At 47.7% G+C, this 22,515-nt stretch overlaps 1 protein-coding gene across 5 annotated transcripts in view; it reads left to right on the top strand.

Moving 5' to 3' along the window:
- Positions 1-22,515, top strand: part of TBC1D4 (TBC1 domain family member 4) — a 623,735-nt gene that overhangs the window by 419,831 nt on the left and 181,389 nt on the right. For all 5 annotated transcript variants that reach the window (XM_085622014.1, XM_085622012.1, XM_085622013.1 and 2 more), the window contains one exon: positions 7,594-7,685. In XM_085622014.1, coding sequence (XP_085478140.1) covers positions 7,594-7,685 — 92 coding nt within the window. The remainder of the gene's footprint in view (positions 1-7,593; positions 7,686-22,515) is intronic.

The following is a 22,515-nucleotide window of genomic DNA, read 5'->3' as shown; positions in this document are numbered from 1 at the left end:
TGAGTGTCACCTCTGGTGTGTACATCACCTCTGAAAAAAGTAACCAGTCAGACTGCATTCATTTTTCAACATTCAGTAATCTCCGAATTTTGTTTTTTTAAAGGTAATCTGTATAGTGCCCTGACTCGGGAGTTTATTATTATTATTCCTAAATTGATAGTCTCTCCCTTGTGGCTCATGGATAAATGTAAGATAAGGAAAAGGACCTTTCCCTGCAGTAGGAATAATGTTAGGAAGGTTAGTGAGGCCCAGGCTTTCACATCATATTAAAGATGTGTATATTTCCTGGTTTTTCACTGTTTAGTTTTGAGAACACATTTTTGGATTTTCTCTTCAAGATTTATTTTATAAGTGTACCAATTTTTCTTTTGCAAAATCCATCAAGCACTAGATAAAATTCTCGACAGACACCCAATGCGACGAGTGTCTTGAAATGTTACTTTGGAGATGCAGCAGATTTTAAATACACTATACCAAGGGAAATCTAGAAGAACTTACCAATTGGCAGCCGGTTACTTGATTGATTATAGAATATAGAGACCCATGCTAGCGGCAAGTTAATAGATTGCTCTGTGAGTGTCCAAGAGCCCACTCTACTAAACTGTAAATGGCCACTGTAGATCTGTTTTGTAGTGTACCAAATGGGAAGCATTGTTATTTGTAAGTCAGTTCACTATTTTGCGCACATTACTGTTTTCTTCTGTTTCATGGGTGTTTCAAACATTTGTTTGGGAACTATTGAGTTAAAAACATTCGAATTTCCACTTTCCTATAGTTCACCTATTGCTGTGATATTTATTCTAAGGTTGTGGATCTGAAGACATTCCCTTACTAGAGCTACTTACCTGTAACATCCATTCTCCAATGAGGATATCCTTCCTAGCTTCATAACCAATTCTTCCACCCACACCTCATTGCATATTTGCACTAAAAAAATAGGATGAAGTGCTTAATAATGCACATGGGTCTGACAGGCCGCATGCCATCAGGGGATCAAGGACGGCAGTATATTGACCCAGACAGCGACTGTGATCTCTGCAGCTAGCCCCGGCCCCACAACCGTCCTGCAGGCGAGTCTTGGTAGCGAGCAGGCAGAGGTAGCGAGACTGGACTTACTCCTATCCAAGAAATATTCTAGTGCATATGTAGATCGTGTCAGTCAACAGTACGCCGCTTGATGTCATTGAAGCAGAGACACTAGGGCATCGAGAACCGGCCAGTCATCGGTGCGCAGGACGTCGGCGTTGAGGAAGAGAAATTGGGGTGGCGGTAGCTGGCCAGTCGTTGGTGCATTGCTCATTGGTGTTGATACAGAGAGACCTGGGCAGCAGGAGCAGGGGGGGTACATGGGCAGGGGAGCTGACAAGTGGCAGCGACAGGGGACCAGAACACCACGCTGATGAAGTAGCCCAACAGCAGAGGAGCAGCAGGCTTACCCTGGGGAACACTGTTCGCTCCCTCTGTCGAGATGTGGCAATCTTCAAAATGCAGGGGAACAGCCTCTGGGTACACAATGCCGCTCGCTGGCAGGGAATCAGCCAGAGAGGCGCACAGGGCTCCAGTGGCAGCTGGTTGTCAGCACTGGTCCCAGAAATAGTCTCTCTGCCGTAGGTCGGGCTGGGTCAGAATAAGTCCCTCTGTCGTGATGTGGCTGTCTCCAAGATGATGGAGAGACCCAGTGCAAGGGAATAGCCTGTGGGTTCCCAGCACTGGGTGCCAGCAGAGAATCGGGTGGGGCAGCATCAGAGGGCTCCAGCAGATTTATTTAAGATATTATGTTATATGTATTGGAATAGTGCGTTGTGGGAGACTTTCCATAGTGGGCAAGTACTGTAATCCAGTCTTTAGGGTTTAAGGGACAGCCGAGATCGCGCTCTTACAACTGTTGGAAAAGTGCCAGTGGGTCTTGTGTTTTATGCGAAATGGCTTTGACGAGCCAGGAAATGAGCCAGCTCCAAGGTTGTCCAGTGCTGTGGGAAGGCATCTGTGCATTAGTAACTTACACGCCGGTATTCCCATCATTTCGGAAGAGTAGGTCAAATGGGATGTGCACTCCGTCATGGAATACGTCTTTTAGAGTCCCCACTCCAAGTGAGTCTCAAAGTTCAGCACCCTCACGACCTACTGCCAGTCTAAAGGCGCTGATGAAGCACAGGTGGGATCTCTGGTGCATATGGCAAGGAATCAGGGGAGGCTCACATCGCTCCATGGTGACGTTCGTACACAACCGGCATGTTCACTGCAGGGGGTAGTGTTGGTCCCGGGATCAACAGTTCTCTCACAAAGCTCAGGTTAGCTAAATAGTATAAGAGCTTTGCCAACATCACCATTTTTCAGTGCGTGACGCAGCCTTTCACTGTGAGAGGGAGGGAATATCAGAAGGTGACTCACAGAAGAAGAGAAGCGATTGCCCTCGAGAGGTTGCCATCTATCCAGTCCCGGGCCGAATGGTAGATGCTGATGCCTAAGTAACAAAAGGTGCGAGACTCCCATGTAATATCATGAATAGTGACTGCTATAGCGTACGGCAAGCAAGCAGGATGAAGCGGGAACAGGCAGGTCTTATTCCAATTTACCCCCAGCCAGGAGGCCTCTCTGAAGATGTCTAAGATGCTGGCTATATTTCTTATGCCGTCCCGTTTATCCTTTATGTACACCAGGATATTATCAGCATAAAGGAGACGACATGCGTTTCGCTGTTAAGTGGTATGCCCCAGTCTTTTCCGGACTGTCTGAGGTGTTGCTCTATGGGCTTCTTCGCCAGCACAAAAAGCATTGGGGACAGGGGTCATCCCTGGTGCTTGCCCCTGCCAGTTGGGAAGTGGTTCGAGATCAGTTGGCCTATGTTTACCCCCGCCGTGGGCTCTGTATAGAGTAATCCGCATTATGCCACTAATGCCTGTTGTTTGTAAGACCATAAAGATATATTCCCAATTAAGAGTGTCAATTGCTTTTTCAAGGCTGAGAACCAGGCATGTGAGTAAGGCCAGTGAACTGGAGCTTGCTCGAGCAACCGCTGCAGGTGACAGGTATTAAGGGATGTAGATCTGCCTGGTATTAATTTGTTTTGGTCGGCGTTTACCAACTCGGGCATATCCGCAACGCATCACCAGTATTTTGTAATCCTTTTCCATCATAGATAGAGATCTATAGGAAGAGACCTCCAGGGGGTCTCTACCCGGCTTCGGCAGCGAGACCAGCAATGCCTCACGCATGAGAGGTAGGCGGCTGGTATCAAGGGCAACGGAATACAATTCAGCTAATGGAATACAACACAGCTAACGATTGCCCAGCTAGACCCGTGGTAGCTCAGTGGGACTGGGGGGTGGGGTCACAGGGGTTTAATGGGTCCCGGGAGGGGTATCACATGGACCCCTTCCCTTCCAAATACTCAAGGCCCTGGGGAATGGGGTCCCCAGGGTCTAATGAGGGCTGAGGACTAGGACCACGTGGCCACCTTTCCTCTTTAAAAATAAAAAATGGCCCTGGGGAAGGGGTTCCTAGAGCCTAATGAGACTGGGCGGTGGGGGTGGGGGGGGGGTTTGGGATGGGGGTCTCCTCTCCTTTAAAATAAATATGACTTTGGGGAATGGGGGCCCCGGGGCCTAATGAGGCTCGGGAGGGAGGCAATGCAGCCCCCCCTCCCATTTAAAATAAATAAGGCCCTGGAAGATGTGGTCCCCAGGGCCTAATGATGCTCGGGAGGGGGGCCACGTGGCACCCCCCTAAAAAAAAAACAGCCCTGGGGGATGGGGTCCCTAGGGCCTTTTGAGGGTTTTATAGGGGGGCTAAGTGGCTGCAACACAGGCCCTGCAGCAAACCCCACTCCATGCACATGCCAAGGCCCTGCGCGGTGAGTGGTTGGCTGCCTCTGCATGGCTGCGTGAAGTCGGATGCAGGGCCGGCTGCAAACCAGGTCTGCAGCAAACCCCACGCAATGAGCCATGAAGGGCCATGCGCAGCGTGAGGTTGCTGCCAGCAGTGGGGTTGGCTTCCTCCGGGTGGGATTCAGGTCATGTTATATATGTAACTGGGATATTGTGTTTTGGGACATGTAAATCAGTGTTTCATGCGCAAGAGTAACCAATTTTGTCTATGTTGCACAAGTTCCAGGATGACTTGTACCTCAATTTATTAACAAGTTTACATCTACATTTAGAACTCAATGCAAGAACAAGACACATAAATAGTAATTCATTTCATACTTGCCGTCTATTATAGTAAGCAGCTGCTTTTCTCACAGAGGCCACAGTACAAGAAGATAAATGTGTTCTTTGGAGAGGAAAGAGGGTTTCTGCGAGCCTTACTCAGCAGCATCTGCAACCAGTCCAGTCATGATTACAACTGCACCCCTAATGCCAAGGGTCCTGCATAGATAGAGCGCAAGATCGCCTTGACATGCAACAGGACTTGCAAGACCACGAACACTACTGACAACTTATCTACATTACCAGAAGCTTCTGAGAAGGCTGAGGGTTGCCTTTATGGCAATGTCCACATTTTGACTTGAGGGTCATTGGACACATCATAACCTCAAGAATTCCATACATTGGCTAGTTCAGTACAGAACAGTGCTTCATCAGCAGGAAAAGGCTGTGAGGGTTTTAGAAATGAGAGATGGGGGCTTAGAACGTGCACTAAACCACAGATTTAGAGCAGCCACTGAGGGACAGATGTCAATGGTCATAAAAATGGAGACAATAACCGAAGCAATAGCTGCACTGTGTGTTTAGATTCAAGATGACTCTAGAACACCCATACACAGACCACTGTATGGTAGGCTACAAGGTTTCAGTAGGTCAGTGAACCAACTTGCCAGTGCCACAGGTATCCAATCATGGCGCACCGGGGAGCAACTTGTGGAAGTGGGTGACGGCAGTGTGTACATAGCAAAGGGTAGGTGCAAGTGACCTCTGCCTTGAAGGAGCTTCAGACAGCTCATGTTAGTGCTAGGAATAAGAGGCAGACTGCTGAAAGCAAGGAGGCCTCAAGCCTCACTAGTACCTCTGTGCCTAAAACGGCTAGTAGACTGCGCACAAGATACAGCGGCACAGACCGGGATGGATCAGATGCAGGACCAGGACCAGTGAGGGCTCTGTAGAGAGACGATGAGAGATAGAATGGATGATGGAAATAACTGGAATCATTTTTTATTAATTTCCATTGTGGCATTGCCATGTTGTGATTGCTAAGTCCATATGATTTTTTTATTATGATGACTTATGAGCTGTGAATAAACTTAAATATTGGGTTACACATTGGGACTACGTTTATGTGTTATATTTGACTGAAAGAATGATACTTACTATAGAAATGGTTGTTTGCTATGTCTGTTCGGTGTGCCCTTCCCTCTGCTGCTTTATTGGCATCCAGGTTTGTGGGTGCTGACAAAGGTAGAGGTCTTCATCCTCAGAGTCACCATTGAATCATTGTCTGGACCTATGAGTAGTCCTCCCCTCATTACAATTGCATGCAGGATTGCGCAACAAGTGATGATTTTGTACCAGGTCTCAGGCTTATAATACTGAGCTCCACCACTTTTGTGAGGGCAAATTAATCTTTCCTGAAGTAGTCCAAACATACGTTCACTGCAGATTGGGTGTTTTTGTGAGCAATGTTGTATTTATGCTCCCTTTGTTAATGGGGATGCAGGTAGGTGTTGGAAGTCATGGCCTAGTGGCATACTCACTGTTTGCTAGGGGATAAATCCTCAAACATCTATGGGATGTTTAGGTACAGGATGTACACTTTTATAAATTACCTAATGTGCACCCTTCTTCAAGCTGTCTTCTTATCAAATGGTTATACAAAGCACAATGTTGGATCATGAAAGAGTTGTGTATTGCCAGGGTATGTGGCCACTGAGTCTGATATCAGGCATTGTGAATTACTACTCCCATATTCAGTGAATGCAGACTTTTACGGTTCCTATATGGGTATCCTGTGCCTCATGGTGGACATATCTGTACATATCTGTACATAAGTTCCAACAATGCACCCAGCGACTTGGGGGACTTCTGCTATGGTGTCCTGCAAGTCCTGTTACGTACGTGGGAAAGCAATGTGAAGATGTATTCTGGATAACATGGCATCAAGGGAGGATCCAAACACGTGAAAGTGCCCTTTAATTCTGCCCACTAGTGTAAATATGCCCTGGTAACTCCTAGAGGCAAGTAAATGTAAGCAACCCATGGCTTGTAAGTTAGTAGGTATAGCTTGATTGTGCTGAATGTTTTAGACAAAATTGGGTTCAGATCAATGTTTCCCAAACTGGGTGCCGGTTGTGAGACGATTTTTGGTGAGTCGGGGAAAGTCCAAGCAGTATCCAAAGATGCCTTTAACTTCTTTATCTTGTTACATTTACCTGTGGTTCAAAGACAGAGGTCAAACGTCAGGCCATGTCATCTGACAAATGGCTGCTTATTCTTTTAACATCGGATTGGTGTTTATTTTTATTTCTCTCACTGCAAAGTAAGAAGTGTTTTTAAAGTGAATTATGTGACAATCTTGCTGGAGTATAGAAAGAGTGAAAGGAAAAGCTGTGGGATGTCGTTTTTTTGCAACACATAACAAAGTGTAAATACCTGTAAACGAATTGTATGCATTCAGCAGTTACGAAAGCAATAATGAATCCCATTTCTGTAATTCCAAAGTGTGCTGGAAAAGAGATTTTAATAGTCTCAAAACCAATCAATACACTTTACTTGGGGAAGCACAAACATAAATATTCACAGAAACCCGATTGCTACACATCATCATTTGAGTGCTGTATAGTTTTATCAGTGAAACTGTACGTCTGTGCAAAGTTAGTGGCCGTTTCAATGGAAAATGTGCTGCCTGTGATTGAGAGTGCGGTGCTACATGATGCTTTAATTACATTCAGAAATTGCCCCTCCACATGTCCATTAAAGGCACGTACGTGGGTCACGAAAGTTTGTCGTTTTAAAAAGTGTTTTTGGAACAACTTGTTTAGATCATCTATTAGCTCCAGTAAATTATTTATTTCCTCCTCCCATTTTTCACATAGGGTGACACACTTTCTGAATACCCCCTCCTTTCTCCTTCTCCTTTGTTAGGTTCCCAAAATGCAGTTACACCTCACCATTGCCTTCCATTCTGAGCTGCGTTTTATAGTTTGTACCTGGTTACTGTTAGCTTTTACTTGGTGGTAAATTGCACTTGCTAAATGCCTGTTCTGCACTTGTTCAGTAATTGCAAATGTGTTGTACATATCATTTGTGAATCTTTATCTGGGAATCACTATTTGGGATTCGCAAATGTAATACCAATTTGACATTAATTTGGATCGCTATGCTAAATTGCTGAACAGATGATTTTCTTGCTTTTATTCATCGCTGTACATACAATTTGCGGATGTTAATGTGTTAATGATGATTCCTGAATCGCAAAACATTTGTAGATCAGGCCATGAAATCATTATTTTGCTGGTTTGTACGGTTTCTATTTCTAGGATTTTCCTTGAAGAAGCACATTTGAAACATAAAAAGAATGTGCACTCGTGTCTATCCGTCATCTAATATGCACGTGGATTTCAGAAATTCATTTCAAATATTTGTATTTTATCTTCTGAAGGTCTGTATCCTCCAAGAGCCAAACTCGTAATCCAGAGGCAGCTGTCATTGCTATCAGACAACGAACAAGCAGATATTTTTGAGCGTGTTCAGGTAATGTTTTGTTTTTATTTTTGTTTATGACTGTAGGGCCTGTTTTTTCACAGTAAATCTGCAGTGAAATGTGATTAAATGTGAAAATGTATTTGATTTATTTTGCACCTTTTTTTATATTTATGCTGGTTGAAAATGCTCAATCACCAAACTTTGGAATTAAAATGATTCACTTGCTTTTTAGGTCTCGCCTGGCGAACGCAGCGCGAAGCGCTGCTATCGCCAGCGAGATCTATTGTTGCTGACTTGCCTCGGAAGGGGGACAGGAGATGGGCACGCGCAGGCTCTCGGCGGATTTGAGTTGGTGTACGCGCTTACAGCCACGCGGCGTGCACATCTCCTGTCCCCCTTCCCTCGCAAGCCAGCAAGCAGTTTCACTTTCGTCCTCACCAGCCTCATGTAATTTTTTTTTTAAATGCGCCTGGCAGGACCGTAGCAGGTGTATTGTGTGACCTTGTACAGATGTGAATCTGCTGTTTTACTGTGTTTAATGTCCGAAAAAAACCACATTTCACTAGCGGGCAGAATATTTTTCTTAATTCACTCTGACTTCTGAGTTTTCCATTACATTTGGCGTTAGGCTGCCTCTGACTCCCTCAGGCAACACACTCACCTCTAGCAGAGAACCCTCAAAGTAATAACGCGTCTGATTGTTGAGCGGCGACAGCTGCCGCTCTCTCTCTCTGCCCAGCCCTCTCTCGTAACACGATGGGATCTGGGACGCACGACAGATATTGTTCTCGGGCTCTACTTAAATTGTCGATTTACCCTGAGGATTTCCTCTGTTGTCAAAGTCTCACGCGCGTTCCTACTCTTTCATAAATAATGCAGCCAAACGCGAGGTCCGCACAGGTGCATCCTGGGATGAATGCCTTATGCAAATGACGGTCAACAGGGTGGGGTTAGGTCCCTTTTGATTGGACGGATTATAAAAATGGAAATATTCCGGTGAAAGCTCACTGGCCTTTAGTGGATGGAGAGTGGTTCGGAACGGCTTGCAGGGCTGGGGCACAGTGAGTTTCATGGTAGGTGGATGCCTCTGACAGGCTGCAGGCTTATACATCTTGAAGACCAGTAGGGAGCCGTGCTAATGTCATGGGAGCCTGCCTCCTAAAAAGACAATTGGGCTGGGGCAGAGCAAGTCATGCGGCAAACTCTCTAAATGACAGCGTGGCTGGGGTAGAGCTGCTGAAAGGACAGCTGGGCTGGGACAGTGGCCAGTGCCTCTGCAGGGTGGCCAGTCTTTACTTATTTATTTGTTTATTTATTTGAAGAGTTTTATATAGCGCTGGCTAGACCCGTAGGTATCCGAGCGCTTTACGTAAGGATCGTTGCGTTACAAGTTACAAATCATTGCGTTACAAGTTACAGGGATCAGGGTGAGCCACGTGCCAGGCTAGTGCCCGATAAAGGCAGGGGGACAGGCAGCCACATGTCAGGTTTACCTGTATGCCAGACTCTTATTGAAAGGACAAGTGTGGGTGGGGTAAAGTCAGTCATATGGCAGGGTCCCCTCGGAAGGGCTTCGGAGGAGCTGACTGGTACCTCTACAAGGCCGATAGGGGTGGATTCGTGCCAGGCACATTTCAGGCGAATGGCTTCCCGCAAAGACAACACGGTGGGCGGGTTGGAGGGGAGACCGGAAAGGCGTCCTTATGAAACCTGTTTCTAATCCCGGACACAGCCTCAGCTGTGGGCGCCACGAAGCAAAGCGCCCCGCCTCTCAGCACAAAACACGCAAGTTGAGTTCACACTAGTAACAGGCATTGCTAATGCATCGGCTTCGCCTATGTGATGAATAACGAGCGGGTCGGAGTCCGAGACGAAGAAAAGAGCTGATTTTGGTGCGTATGGATGAAAGGCTGAGTCAAGCCTGCTCAGACCAATTTGACCGTTGTTAACAGTCCAGTATCTGTAGAGGGCAGATTTACAGACAAGTAGTCCAAACATTGAGCCCATGCATTATTAGTGTGCAACGCTCCGCCCCTCCAAACCTTCAAGTGTCCCGGTCCATGCGTGAGAAAACCGCAAAGAAACAGTTCCCTGTTCAAATAAAACAGCAGCTATAAGAAAGCGTACGGTATGGATGTTCTATAACAAAACGTACGGCATGGGTGTTCTATAACATAGCGCCGTACGGTATGGATGTTCTATAACAAAGCGTACGGTATGGATGTTCTATAACATAGCGTACGGTATGGATGTTCCATAACATAGCGTACGTATGGATGTTCTATACAGTATGGATGTTCCATAACATAGCGTACGGTATGGATGTTCTATAACATAGCGTACTGTATGGATGTTCCATAACATAGCGTGTGGTGTATGGATGTTCCATAACCTAGCGTACGCTATGGATGTTCTATAACATAGCGTACAGTATGGATGTTCTAAAACATAGCGTATGGTATGGATGTTCCATAACATAGCGTACGGTATGGATGTTCTATAACATAGCGTACGGTATGGATGTTCCATAACATAGCGTACGGTATGGATGTTCCATAACATAGCGTACGGTATGGATGTTCTATAACATAGCGTACAGTATGGATGTTCCATAACATAGCGTACGGTATGGATGCTCTCTACGGATTGGTGCTTGTTGTAACTGTTAAGAGTCTGTGTTTGGACTCCTGACTCTACTCTGACGCATTGCCTGATCCTGAGAGAGATGCACATATCACCCTAGACATAAGGCTTCTGTGGTTGGTTAGGATCATACCACTGCCGCCCGCGTTATGCAGTGATACCAGCTGGGCTGATTAATCTCTCTGTGTTTCAGAAGTGTACATTTTTCCCCATCTGAATAATTGGATTTTTCCTGCACTCTACCCTCAGCCACACCCCAATAAGTGCACCTTCCTCATGAAGGCGCTGCTTCCAGGGATGGTCCAGGAATGCACGGCTCCTACAACACCCACCTTCTGGACATTAGATAAACTCATAAACAAGTCACCTTTTTTTGGATTGAAGAAACCGTGTCCCGCCCCACTCTAGGGAGCTCATGAACAGTCCAGCTGTTCTTGAGAAAAATATTTTTGACAAACTTCCAAAAATTGGAAACGATGACCTGCATCAGCCAGCGCGAGTATAGTAACAAACCTGGTCATTTCATAAAGCGTGCGCGACACATTTACTGTCTGTTGGCGCTAGAGGCACTTTATTTATCCACTACGGATGGAAAGCAGAGCTGGGATGGCAGTGACAGCATGTTACACAAGCATTGGCAATGCATTGGTTTTGCCAATGTGATCAGTAAAGACCTGTTTTTATCAATCATCCTCTGGGACGAAAGAAGGAGCTCCATGAAGAGGATGTGGCGCAGTGGCCACAGCTGCTGACTGCGAGCTGGGGATCTGGTTCGAGTCTCTGTGCGCAACATCCTGTGATTCTATGCAAATCACTTAATCTCTCTGGGTGGGAAATTGCGCGAAGCGCTGCTATCGCCAGCGAGATCTATTGTTGCTGACTTGCCTCGGAAGGGGGACAGGAGATGGGCACGCGCAGGCTCTCGGCGGATTTGAGTTGGTGTACGCGCTTACAGCCAAGCGGCGTGCACATCTCCTGTCCCCCTTCCCTCGCAAGCCAGCAAGCAGTTTCACTTTCGTCCTCACCAGCCTCTTTTACTTTTTAATTTTTTATTTGAGTACAGGCTGAAGGATATAGCATACATTAATACATGTATTTATTTTAACAATCAATCAATAAGTTATTTTGATAAATGAGCGGGAAATAAAGAAAAAACCAAGAAAAAAGGAGAAGAGAGAATAAAAGACAATCCAAAGCAGAGGGAAAAGATCACACTATTCCATAAACGTACCCCAATTCTTTTTGTATTTCATCAGAGAACGTGTCCCCCTAAGATTAGCTAATCCTAACTCCATCGAGTGAATCTCGGTAACCAACACCCACCAATCCCACACAGTTGGTGGGTCAGGACAAATCCAAGCTCTGGCCAGAGTTAATTTAGCACAGGACATAAGAATTGAGGTCAGAGCAGGCTGTGGGAGAGAGATAGGATATATATCTAGTAAGACCGATGCAGCAGAAAATGGAGGCAGCTGAATATGTTTAATTTCAAGAACCTTCTTAATATCCCTCCAGTAGTCTACCAGGGTGGGGCAAGAAAACAACATATGATCCAAATCTACTGCATGAGCGGAGCATTTAGGGCATTTTGTACGATCATTTAAAGAATTATTAGAGGGCCACCTGGAGATAAGTTTTGGAGTGTAATATAACATGCAACTCGTTCTGAGTTGTTGTAGCCTTAAACTTGAGGATCGTACATTTTCATTAATATTTGAAAAAGATCGTTCTATGTCCTTTAGTGTAATATTAGAGCCTAATAGCCTGCTCCATTTGCCAGCTAGTTTGGAGCAGTCGTTTGATTTAAAACTAACTAAAAAGCTGTAGGTGTTGCTTATTACGGATTTAGTTTCTGTGGAATATAAGTGGTTCCATATATCGCTATCAGAGTTTTCCACGAGATGTTTTTTATTGATCAGATAGTCATGTATCTGTCGATATTTATATCGCATAGTTTCGGGGAGATCATAAAGCCGTTTTAAGTCATTAAAATCTAAAAACCCTTGCGTGCCGTATAGGTCCCCTAATACTCTGATGCCCAACCTTGCCCAGCCGTTGTCCATTTGTTCGTAGAAAATTGCTGGAAGCCCAGGGTTACCCCATAGAGGTAACTTTGAGTGAAATAAACTGGTTTTACAATAGATTAGTATATTGTCCCAGATTTTTTTTGAGTCCCTTGCGGTCTTAAATTTGATTCTTTTAAAGTAGTTGGGGTCATTAGCGCGTAGTAGAAACATATTTGAGTCTTGTTTTAACATAAAGGAGTGAAAAAAAAGAGCGCCTCCTCTGTTTAGTAGAGAACGTATGCGTAAAACAAATGTGGACCAAAAATATAGCTTGAAATCAGGAAAGTTAAGTCCACCGGTGTTCGTGCTATTTTTTAAAAGATTCAACGACCTTCTAGGTTTTTTATAGCCCCAAATGAAACTGCTAAGTACCCCATCAAGTCTTTTAAAGAAGGCGTTGTTTAAGATTAGTGGGATAGAACGAAATAAGTATACAAATTTAGGCAGAACCTTCATTTTAATTAGATGAATTCTTCCGATTAAGTTCAGAGGAAGCCTATGCCATTTTTTAAGTGTAAGTATAGTAGATTTAATTAATTCATTATAGTTTATATTATTAATTTCTTGGAGGTTGGCCGTTAATTTGACTCCTAAGTAAGTTGCATTTTTACATATCTCCGGGACCGCGACAGCTGGGGTGTAGTTAGTTATGATTTGAGTCTTTTGGATATTGAGCTTGTATCCGGAGACTGTCCCAAATTTCCCGGCCTCAAAAGCAATGCCTCGCAGTGCCTCCACTATATCTTGTGAATAGACCGCGATGTCGTCGGCATATGCTGTTATTTTTAGCTCTTGTGTACCTGATCTAAAGGGACGAATTTGAGTTTGAAGTTGAAGGGCAGAAAGAAATGGTTCAAGCGTGAGAGCAAAAAGGAGGGGAGAGAGGGGGCATCCCTGACGGGTTCCACGTGAGATTGAAAAGTCTGCAGAGGTTAAACCCCCGTAACAGGTACAGGCCGTAGGGTTATCATACAGAGCCTGTATACCTCGTAAGAATTGCCCCCCAAACCCCATTTTAGAGAGGACGCACCAAAGATAATTCCATCCCACACGGTCAAAGGCCTTCTCGGCATCCAATAAAATCATTCCGAGTGGGGTGGATTCTGTTTCTGCTACATCGAAAGCTGTAATAGCCGTGTTCACGTGTGTGGTTGTGTCCCTCCCGATTATAAACCCGTGTTGTTGAGGGTTAATTATTTGAGGCAGGATAGGTGATATTCTTAAAGCCAAAATTTTTGCAAATATTTTGGCGTCGGTATTAATCAAAGATATAGGTCGGTATGACCCTCTCTCCTCCTTTGGTTTGTCTTTTTTTAGAAAGAAAATTATTTTTGCTTTATTCCATGATTTTGGGGCTTTGCCATTATGCCCGACATATTGCATTACCTTCAACAGAAGGGGGGCCAGTTCATCCAAACATGCCTTGTACAATTCCAGAGGTATTGTATCTTCCCCCGCCGATTTCCCTGTCGGAAGTAGGTCTATTGCTTGACATAATTCTGCCCTGGTGATAGCATCCGAGAGTGATTCCATTCTTAAATCATTCGGCAAATTTATTAAATATTTGTCCAGATAGTCCCGTATTATTTCTGAATTTGGTGTACTTTCTGGAGTATATAGAGTTCTATAGTAGTCTGCGAATTGTTCCACTATATCCGTCGGTTGACTATACATTTTGTTGCCATTGCCCCGAATGTTGGTAATCAATGTTCGAGCTCTATCCTCAGCAGCTTTATAGGCTAGAATTTTGCCAATTTTATCCCCACCTTCGTATTGTGTTATTTTAAATTTATGGATATTAGCGCTGCTCTTTTGAATAAATTTAGCTTTGACTTTGTTTTTGAGTGAGGTAAGTTTGAGACCTATTTCTGTAAATGTTGGTGACTTTGATCGTAGTGCAGAAACCAACAATTCTTCTTGAGTCCTTATTTCGGAAACTATCTGGACGCTGTTTTTTTTGCGTTCGGAGTTTTGTCTAATCAGATATGCTTGGGTAAATCCCCTCATACTAGCCTTGTAAGTGTCCCAAACCGTGATACATATAGCTGTGTTAGTATTGATTTCCAAGAATTCCGTCAGATGTAGTTTAAGCTGAGTCAGATATTGCACGTCTGTGACTAAATATCTAGGGAAGGAGAACGGTCTAGGCGGGGGCCTCCTATGTGATATAGCAATGGCCAGGATTATAGCATTATGGTCTGATGAAATTCGGGGGCATATCTCCATAGTGCTATGTTTTAATAGATTATCGCTGGCCAATGCCATATCCAATCGTGAACAAGATTTGTGAGGTGCGGAATAGTATGTGTATCCTGGTAAGGTTGGATTTAAATACCGCCAAGCATCTTTTATATTATGGATGCGGCATATTTCGAGAATGGAGGACCTAGTTTTATGCATCCTTTTAGAGCTACCGAAACTGGTAGTGTCTATTTTATAATTCATGATGCAGTTAAAATCACCCATAATAATGAGTTCTCCCTCCCAATCCAGAAGTTTGATGCTCAGCTGATCAAAAATTATCGGTTCATCTGTGTTGGAACCATAAACAACACATAGTACAAATTTATAGTTCTCATAACTAAACTGAGCGGCTGCCCATCTGCCATTTTTGCAGGAGAAGATTTGGAGTATATCGATTTTAAATCGTTTATCCTTTAAGATCGCAACCCCTCTTATGGGATGGTCAAATGTGGAACACACCACAGTGTCGTAGCCAAGTTGGTTAAGCACTTTTTTGTCCTTCCCAACAATATGTGTTTCTGAAAGAAGGACGATATGGGGATTGTGCAGTTTTAGTTCTGCAGTAATCCGTAACCTTTTATTTCTGCTATTAAGCCCGGCTACATTCCAGGCCAAGAGCTTTATCTCATGCATTTGTAAGTAGTTGAAAACTTAACCGTATTACCGGATGGCTTACTCTTTCCTATTTGCTTCTAAATATGGATTGAAAATTTAAGCCTGATGTGTATACAATGACATTTATTCGATCAGCCTGTAAACATTTTTTAATGATTTTAACCCACCCCAAAACCCCCCCACCCTCCCCTCCCCCATCCACCCAGATTCCGCCCCCGGACCGGGGAAGAACCACCCTTGAGTTGAAGCTGCCGCTGATATGGGCAGCGCATGTAGCGGGTCTTCCAGAGGGCCCCCCCAGCTCCACCCTCCCGCGAGTGATAAGTCAGCATCTATAAGTTAAATGTCAGAGCTAAGCCTTATCTGTGCCCGTGCTGAAACTGGAGATATATGCTTCCGCATCCTTGATATCATTGAAGTAATGAGTGCGGCCATTCTTAATAACCTTAAGGCAGGCCGGCTCCTGCAAGTATACCTGGCCACCGCTAGATTTGATGGGGTCAATCAATTTGCGAAACTGCCATCGTTTATTCATTGTTTCTTTACTAAGATCAGACCGAACAAAGAAAGAAAGCTCGTCTAAAGTTATTGGGGCGTTAGGTCTTGCTCTCTGCCATACTGCTTGGCGAAGTAGAAAATTTCCAAAACAAATTATGAATGGACGTGGGTACTGATTATCCCTCTTTCTCATAATCAGAGGGAGACGATGCGCCCGTTGAATTTGAGAGTCCCAGTCCCAGTCTACAAGATCCGGAAAAGCTCTCTGCAGTAATCCAACAAGGTAGGCCCTCGGGTCGGCTCCCTCACGGCCCTCTGGTATCCCAAAAAGTCTCAAATTGGTGCGTCTCTGCCGATTCTCCAAATCTTCTATCTTTGAGCACAATATCTGCAGTTGAGTATCATTTTTTTTTTTTTTTGAAAACCTTTATTGTGCACATTTATGTCGTCTTACAACGCACAGTCACCGTCCAGGTGGTAAAGCAGTTAAATAAAGTGTACATCTCCAGATATGAGAACACAGCCATTTAGCCGACAACCCGGAGGTCCGGCGGCATTATGCAGGATGACATGCGCGCAGAAGAGGGGGTGTGCGCGTTGTGAAGGGAGTAGGCGCGGAATGTTACGTATGTGCTTTTTAGTTTTAGAGGTGTCTCAGGTGCATGCTATCAACGGTAAAGGATGGCGCTGTGATCTAACCCACTCCACGGCTATGCCGGCTGCCACCCAAGCCCCAAGCCAGTGACCCAGCGGACGTCGCCATGTCCCCAGGATGTAGAGGCCTCCGGGTGGCCGAACGCCAGCAGCGCGCTCAGGGTGCGGGCCGAAGCGCGGCAAGGATAACCCAGTATAGCTCACAGCTACACATACGGCAGCGCATAGAGCTGGCGAGCCTGGTATGCAGCATCATAGTCCTTATCTATCCCGTGTATGCATAGCAATAATATGTGCTAGGGTTAAGGTCATAAACTCAAACAGGGCTGAGGGGGAGAGGGGGGGTGAAGGGGGGGGGGGAGATCGGTCTGCGGCAGAGCAGGAGGGTCATTGGCTGTCAGGCTGGGCTCGGCAGGGCCGCGCGACGTGTGCGTGGAGTCGCAAGTCAGGAGATGGGAACAATAGAGACAGAGGGCTTTCAGGGAGGTCGAGTCTCCCTAGTGTCCGCGTCCGCACCCGCCCACCAGTATCCCCAGGGCGTCAGGGGCAAGCAGGGGCAAGGGGGGGGGGGAGATAAGAGTCGTCCTCCCAGCAGCCCCAGGGCCGGCGCTGTCCCACCAGCGGAGGTGTAACATATCCCAGGGATTCAGGTTATCCCCCTATCCCGGCAAGCCCTCTGGAATGTCCCAAGGAGAGTGTCCCAAAGGTGTGCAATGGGGAACTTCCGGAGCCCTGCCGTTTCCTCGCGAAGGAGCACCGCGCTCTCTGCTTGCGCCCAATTAACAAAGGAGGCTCTCCAGTGGCGTACGTGTGGGGAAACTGCTGCCTTCCAGTGCTTGGTAATCATGCGTTTGGCCGTGATAAGACCCATGTCCCAAAAGCGTGCCTGCACCTTATTGTCTTTTGTGCGCTTGTAGAGTCCTAGAATGCATGTTTCCCATGTGTGTGGGAGCCGCCCGTCTGCGCCGTACGCGAGCAGTGGCAGCACCGTGTCCCAGTATGCCTGTATCTCCGGGCAGTGCCATAGCATGTGTAACAGATCCGCTCCCGGCAAGGAGCATCGCGGGCAGGTTGCGTCTGTCCTCGCGAAATATCTGTTAATTTTATCAGGGGTGAGGTATGCGCGCTGTAGGATGTAGTATTGTATAAGTTTAAAGCGGGGGTTGCGTGGGATGTTCGTTGGGCCAGCCAGTATCATCGCCCATTCCTTGTCCGTCCAGTCTCTTCCCCTGTCCGTCGCCCAGCGCTCCCTCAATGCTATTGTGGATGGCTGTGAGTGCGCCTGTAGTGCCTGCGCCAGCCAGTGTACGACGTGCGCGCCATGGCCCATAACGTGTAGGTATTGCATGAAGGTATGCATCGGAGGCTCATCTGTCATGTCACCCCAGGAAGCCGTGAGTGTGCGCAGAATGGAAGCATGTAGGAGGAACTGCCCCGCCGGGAGGGTCGAGTCTTCAGACAGGTTGGCGAACGTGAGCAGTGCGCCATCAGCATATAGATCGCTCAGCGTGGCCACTCCCGCTTGGTCCCAGCCAGCTAAGTGAGTCTCTGTGAGCGGCCCCGTCGGGCTGGGCATACCCAAAAGTGGTACGCTAGGGGCATAAGGTTTCGTAGCGCGCGTGAGACGAAGGCTCCTCAGAAAGCATCTGCGCGCCACTGCCAGGTAGATCTGGGAGGGGCAGGGTGCGCGGGTTATCGGATGGAACAGCGCATTAATGTGCGTTTGCGTCCATGTAGCCATGTGTGTGGCCGTGTCTTCGAGGTGTTTGCCGCTCAGCCATCCCGCCACCCATTGCATCTGCGCCGCGAGGTAGTACAGCTCCAGGTTAGGAACCGCCAGACCCCCCGAGTCTGTGGGCATATATAATTTAGTCAGCGCCACTCGTGGCCTTCCCTTGTTCCAGATGAGTGAACGGAGCAATGCCTCTAGGTCGCGAAAGAGCCTGACAGGCACATACAGAGGCATGTTCGCGAAGTAGTAGAGGAGGCGAGGTAGCACAATCATTTTGGTTAGCGCCACACGGCTGGGCACGTTCAGGGGTAGGGTATTCCAAAAGCCAATTTGCGCTCGGATAGAAGCGATCGCTCGGCAAATGTTCCCTTCCAAGACATCCGCCGGCGTGCGATAGATTTGGATCCCGAGGTATCAGAAAGTGGTGGGATGCCATTGTAGCCTGTCTCCTCCCAGCCGGATGTCACATTCCTGTACGTCAGGGTTAAAGGGGTACGCCCCCGACTTGGCCCAGTTAACCCTGAGGCCCGATATTCCTTCAAAAGTGCGGAAAACGCCAGCGAGGGAGGCAGGGATGGCGGTTATGTCCCTGACGTACAGTAGCAAATCGTCTGCATACAGTGACACGGCGTGCATTCCATCCGCCAGCGGGATTCCCCATTCCAGCCCGTGTGCTCTGAGGGTCGTGGCCAATGGCTCCATGGCCAGTGAGAACAGCAGTGGCGACAACGGGCAGCCCTGGCGGGTGCCCCTGCAGACCCGGATGGTGTCCGAGATGAGGCGGCCCGTGCGAACCCGGACTGTCGGTCTGCCGTAGAGCAGGCCAATCATAGTCTGGTATCCCCCCCCCCAGTCGATATTTCTCTGTAACCGCCCGCAGGTACGGCCACTCCACAGAATCGAAAGCCTTCTCCAGATCCAATATGAGGCATCCCGCTCGCGGCCACTGCCGTGTAGCGTACTCCTGCACCCGGAAGAGGCGGCGTATGTTAAAGGAAGTGTGGCGCGTGGGGACGAACCCGTTCTGGTCACGGTGTACTAAGGTGGGCACATGGGGGGCCAGTCTTCTAGCCAAGGTAGAAGCCAAGATTTTATAATCTGTGTTCAGGAGTGCCAATGGGCGATAAGAGCCCACCTGTGCACCATCCTTGCCCGGTTTAAGAATAGAGACTAGCGTGGCTTCATTTAATGTGGGGGGCAGAGCGTCAGTCTCCGCTGCCGCAGTGTACATCTTCAGCAGCTCCGGAATGAGAATATCCGAGCCGGCCTTGTACATCTCGGCCGGCAGTCCATCCGGACCCGGCGTTTTACCATTCGACAGATTAAAGATGGCTTCTCGGAGCTCATCAGGCTCCAGTGGGGCACCTAGTTCGTCCTGCTGTGCAATAGTTAGGTGCGGCATTGGCAGGGGGGAGAGGTAGTCAGCGATAGCCATAGGAGGAGCCGCCAAGCGGGAGCGATACAGCCCTGCATAATGAGACGTGAAGGCTTCGTGGATACCGATCTGTGTGTACACTAAGTCCCCCCCTCCCGTCTGTACAGCCGCCACTGGTGTCGAGCGAGTCTCCTGAGAGATGAGCCACGCTAAAAGTTTGCCAGGTCTGTCGCCCAGGTGATGCGTCCTCGCCGAGTGCGCGGCATAGTTTATGTTCCGGAGTCGCTCTAGAAGTCGTGCGTGTTCTGCGCGGGCCTCATGTAGCGGACCCCCGTCGCCAGCCACAGCCCCCTCTTCCCGTGACAGTAAGCCCGACTCCAAGCTGGTCAGGTCCCTCTCCAATTGGAGCCTTATGTGCCCCTGCGCGCGTAGACAATGTCCCCTGAGTACTACCTTGAAGGCGTCCCATTCCGTCTGTGGAGTTGACGCCGTGCCAGCGTTGTCCTCGAAGTATTGCGCAATGCATGTGAGCAAGTTATCTCGGAAAGCCGCGTCTAGCAGCAGCGCAGGCTGCAAGCGCCAAGTGGGGACAGGAGGGTGCGGGTGCGCCCAGGCCAGCGACATGAAGTGTGGGTTGTGGTCCGAGTGCGTGCGGCCCATGTATTGTGTGTCCGTCACGTGGGGTAGGAGGGCAGTGGAAGCCATGAACCTGTCCAGGCGGACATGTAAGTCGTGAGCGCCGGAGTAGTAAGAGTACGTCCGCACCCCCGGGTTGCGCTGCCGCCAGACATCATGTAGGTCCCATTGCGCAGCCCATTCCAGTAACGCTTTTGTGGCTCCCCGTGTAGAGGCATTAGCGGGGGGTGGGGAGGAGCGGTCCAGCGCCGTATCTAGTGTGCAATTGTAATCGCCCCCTATTATCCACGAGGTTGCGTGCCATGGCGCCATGACCCGTGAGATCCGCGCCAGGAAGCCGCCCTGATCTACATTGGGGGAATAGAGGGACACTAGTGTGAGAGGCTGGCCATCTAATCTGCCCTGCGCAGCCGCATATCTGCCCTCCCCATCTACCGCCACCTCCGTAGTTACCCAGGGGGTCCCAGGGCGGATCCATATCAGTGTGCCGCGCGCATAGGAGGAGTACTCCGTGGCGTAAAGCTGCCCCCGCCATCGACGGCGCAGTGCTTGCACCTCAGCACCGTTCAAGTGGGTCTCTTGGAGTAGTGCTATGTTGATGCGATGGCGCTTTAGGTAAGAGTAAATTTGATAGCGTCTGGTTGGTGTGTGCATTCCCCTGACGTTCCAGGTGCATATTTGTATATTAGTCATGTCAGCTACTCGCGCCTGCGCGCCATCTCTCCTCCCAAGGTGCGGTCCCCCGGTCAGAGGCCCCCCAGCTCCAATAGCCCGTCCCAGCCGCGCAACTGTCATAGGTGTCATATCCGCAGTACCATGATCTCCAACAGGGTAGTGGGGTAGGGAACAGGGGGAATGCAAAAAGCCTTAACATGGCAACAAAGTCCAAATACCAAAAGGTCGGCCACACAACAGGTCGCCGTCCAAACACTCAAGTGAGCTCGCGAACTATACCTGCAGTTGAGTATCATGCTTCTCAACTGTAGTGGTTGTAATTGTGTTTGATTCTTCGATCGCTACAACTCGTTCTTGGAGCCCAACAATATCTTGAGATATCCCCCCCAGTTTAGCTGCAAGCTCTTCCAGCGAGTTTCGCATTTTGTTGTTGTCTTGCCTCAGTTGGATATAATGTTCTTTAGCTTCGGCTCTTTGATCGTTCAATAGCCGAAGGATAGTATCTACTGAGGAAGAGTCAGACAACGACTGGCCTTGTCTCTCTTTGGGAGTACATGCGGGGTCCATTTGAGATAGATAAAGAGTGCTTGAAACTGAGATAGGATCCTTGATAGGAGGGGGGAGAGTATGACTTATTGGTGTAAGGATTGTAGTCGCAGTAGACTGCAGGATTGTATCTGTACCCGTTGAGGGATTGGCCGCATGTACTTGAGACAGTGGCGGTTCTTGTGAGATGGAGCCATCTAATGAAAAATTAAGCGAAACGTCATTTTCTGCTATTGGTGTAGCAGGTTTATCTGGGGAGGACAGAATTTCTGTTGTAAAAATAGGTTCGGTCGTGCTTGCCCCTGACAGTCTTTGCGTCATGTTTTTTACTATGTTTTTGGCTTCCATCCATTTTCTTAATGGACTTTTGTCCCCAAGTGTCTTCTTTAAATTCTGAGTATTGTTTGTAAGTGGTTGATTTGACATAGTGGATTTAGATCCTTTTTTAGCCCGAAGCTTACTTTTGAATTTTCGACTTCTTACTACTCGAGGTTTTGTCTTAAGATCTGTATCCGTATCCGTGAAGTTGCCGTCCATTAGACTCTTGCCAACCTCGTCTTCTGATTTGGTCTCATCTTCTGCTCCGAGCGCCAGGCTTGCAGGAGAGCCCAGCGCCGTGTCGTCGATGGGTTCAATGACAAGTACTTCTGCCCCGGATGTCCCTGTGTCTAGTGGGCTATCAAAAAGCTCTGTAGTGGGTGGTGCATCTGAGTGAACGGAAAAAACCCCCAGAGAGAGTGGTGTCGGGGCTAAGTTTGGGTCAGCAGCGGGGGGGAAAATCTCTGGACCACTTGTTATGGCAGCCTCTGTGTGCTCCCTTGTAGAGTCAGTAAAGATCGCTTGAGGTCCTGGAGGGGTAATACATGTAAAGCCTTCCATCTTTTCTTGTTGTTTGGCCCCGTGTGGGTTGTTAGTTTTAACCCCCTCTCCGCTATTCGTAGTTGTAGTAACGACATCCTGAGTTGTAATCTCTAAATTTTGTGAAGAGCTGCTTGTCTTGCCACCTGGCTGTGCACCCCCGGCCCCAGCCCCTCTTACCGGAGATTTCATTATTTTTGTAATGGCTGAGCTTCCATCCGGTCCTTTTCGGAATGATTCGACTAGCAGGGTCGGCGGTCTCAGTATTTGTTTGCTTGCACTCCCTTTCGCCTGTAAGAGCTCCGTTTCAGCCTTTCTTGTCTCCATAGGGAGGCG

This window comes from Triturus cristatus, chromosome 8 (assembly GCF_964204655.1).
Source record: "Triturus cristatus chromosome 8, aTriCri1.1, whole genome shotgun sequence".
Lineage (NCBI taxonomy): Eukaryota > Metazoa > Chordata > Amphibia > Caudata > Salamandridae > Triturus > Triturus cristatus.
This window is presented reverse-complemented; position numbering and strand designations above follow the sequence as displayed.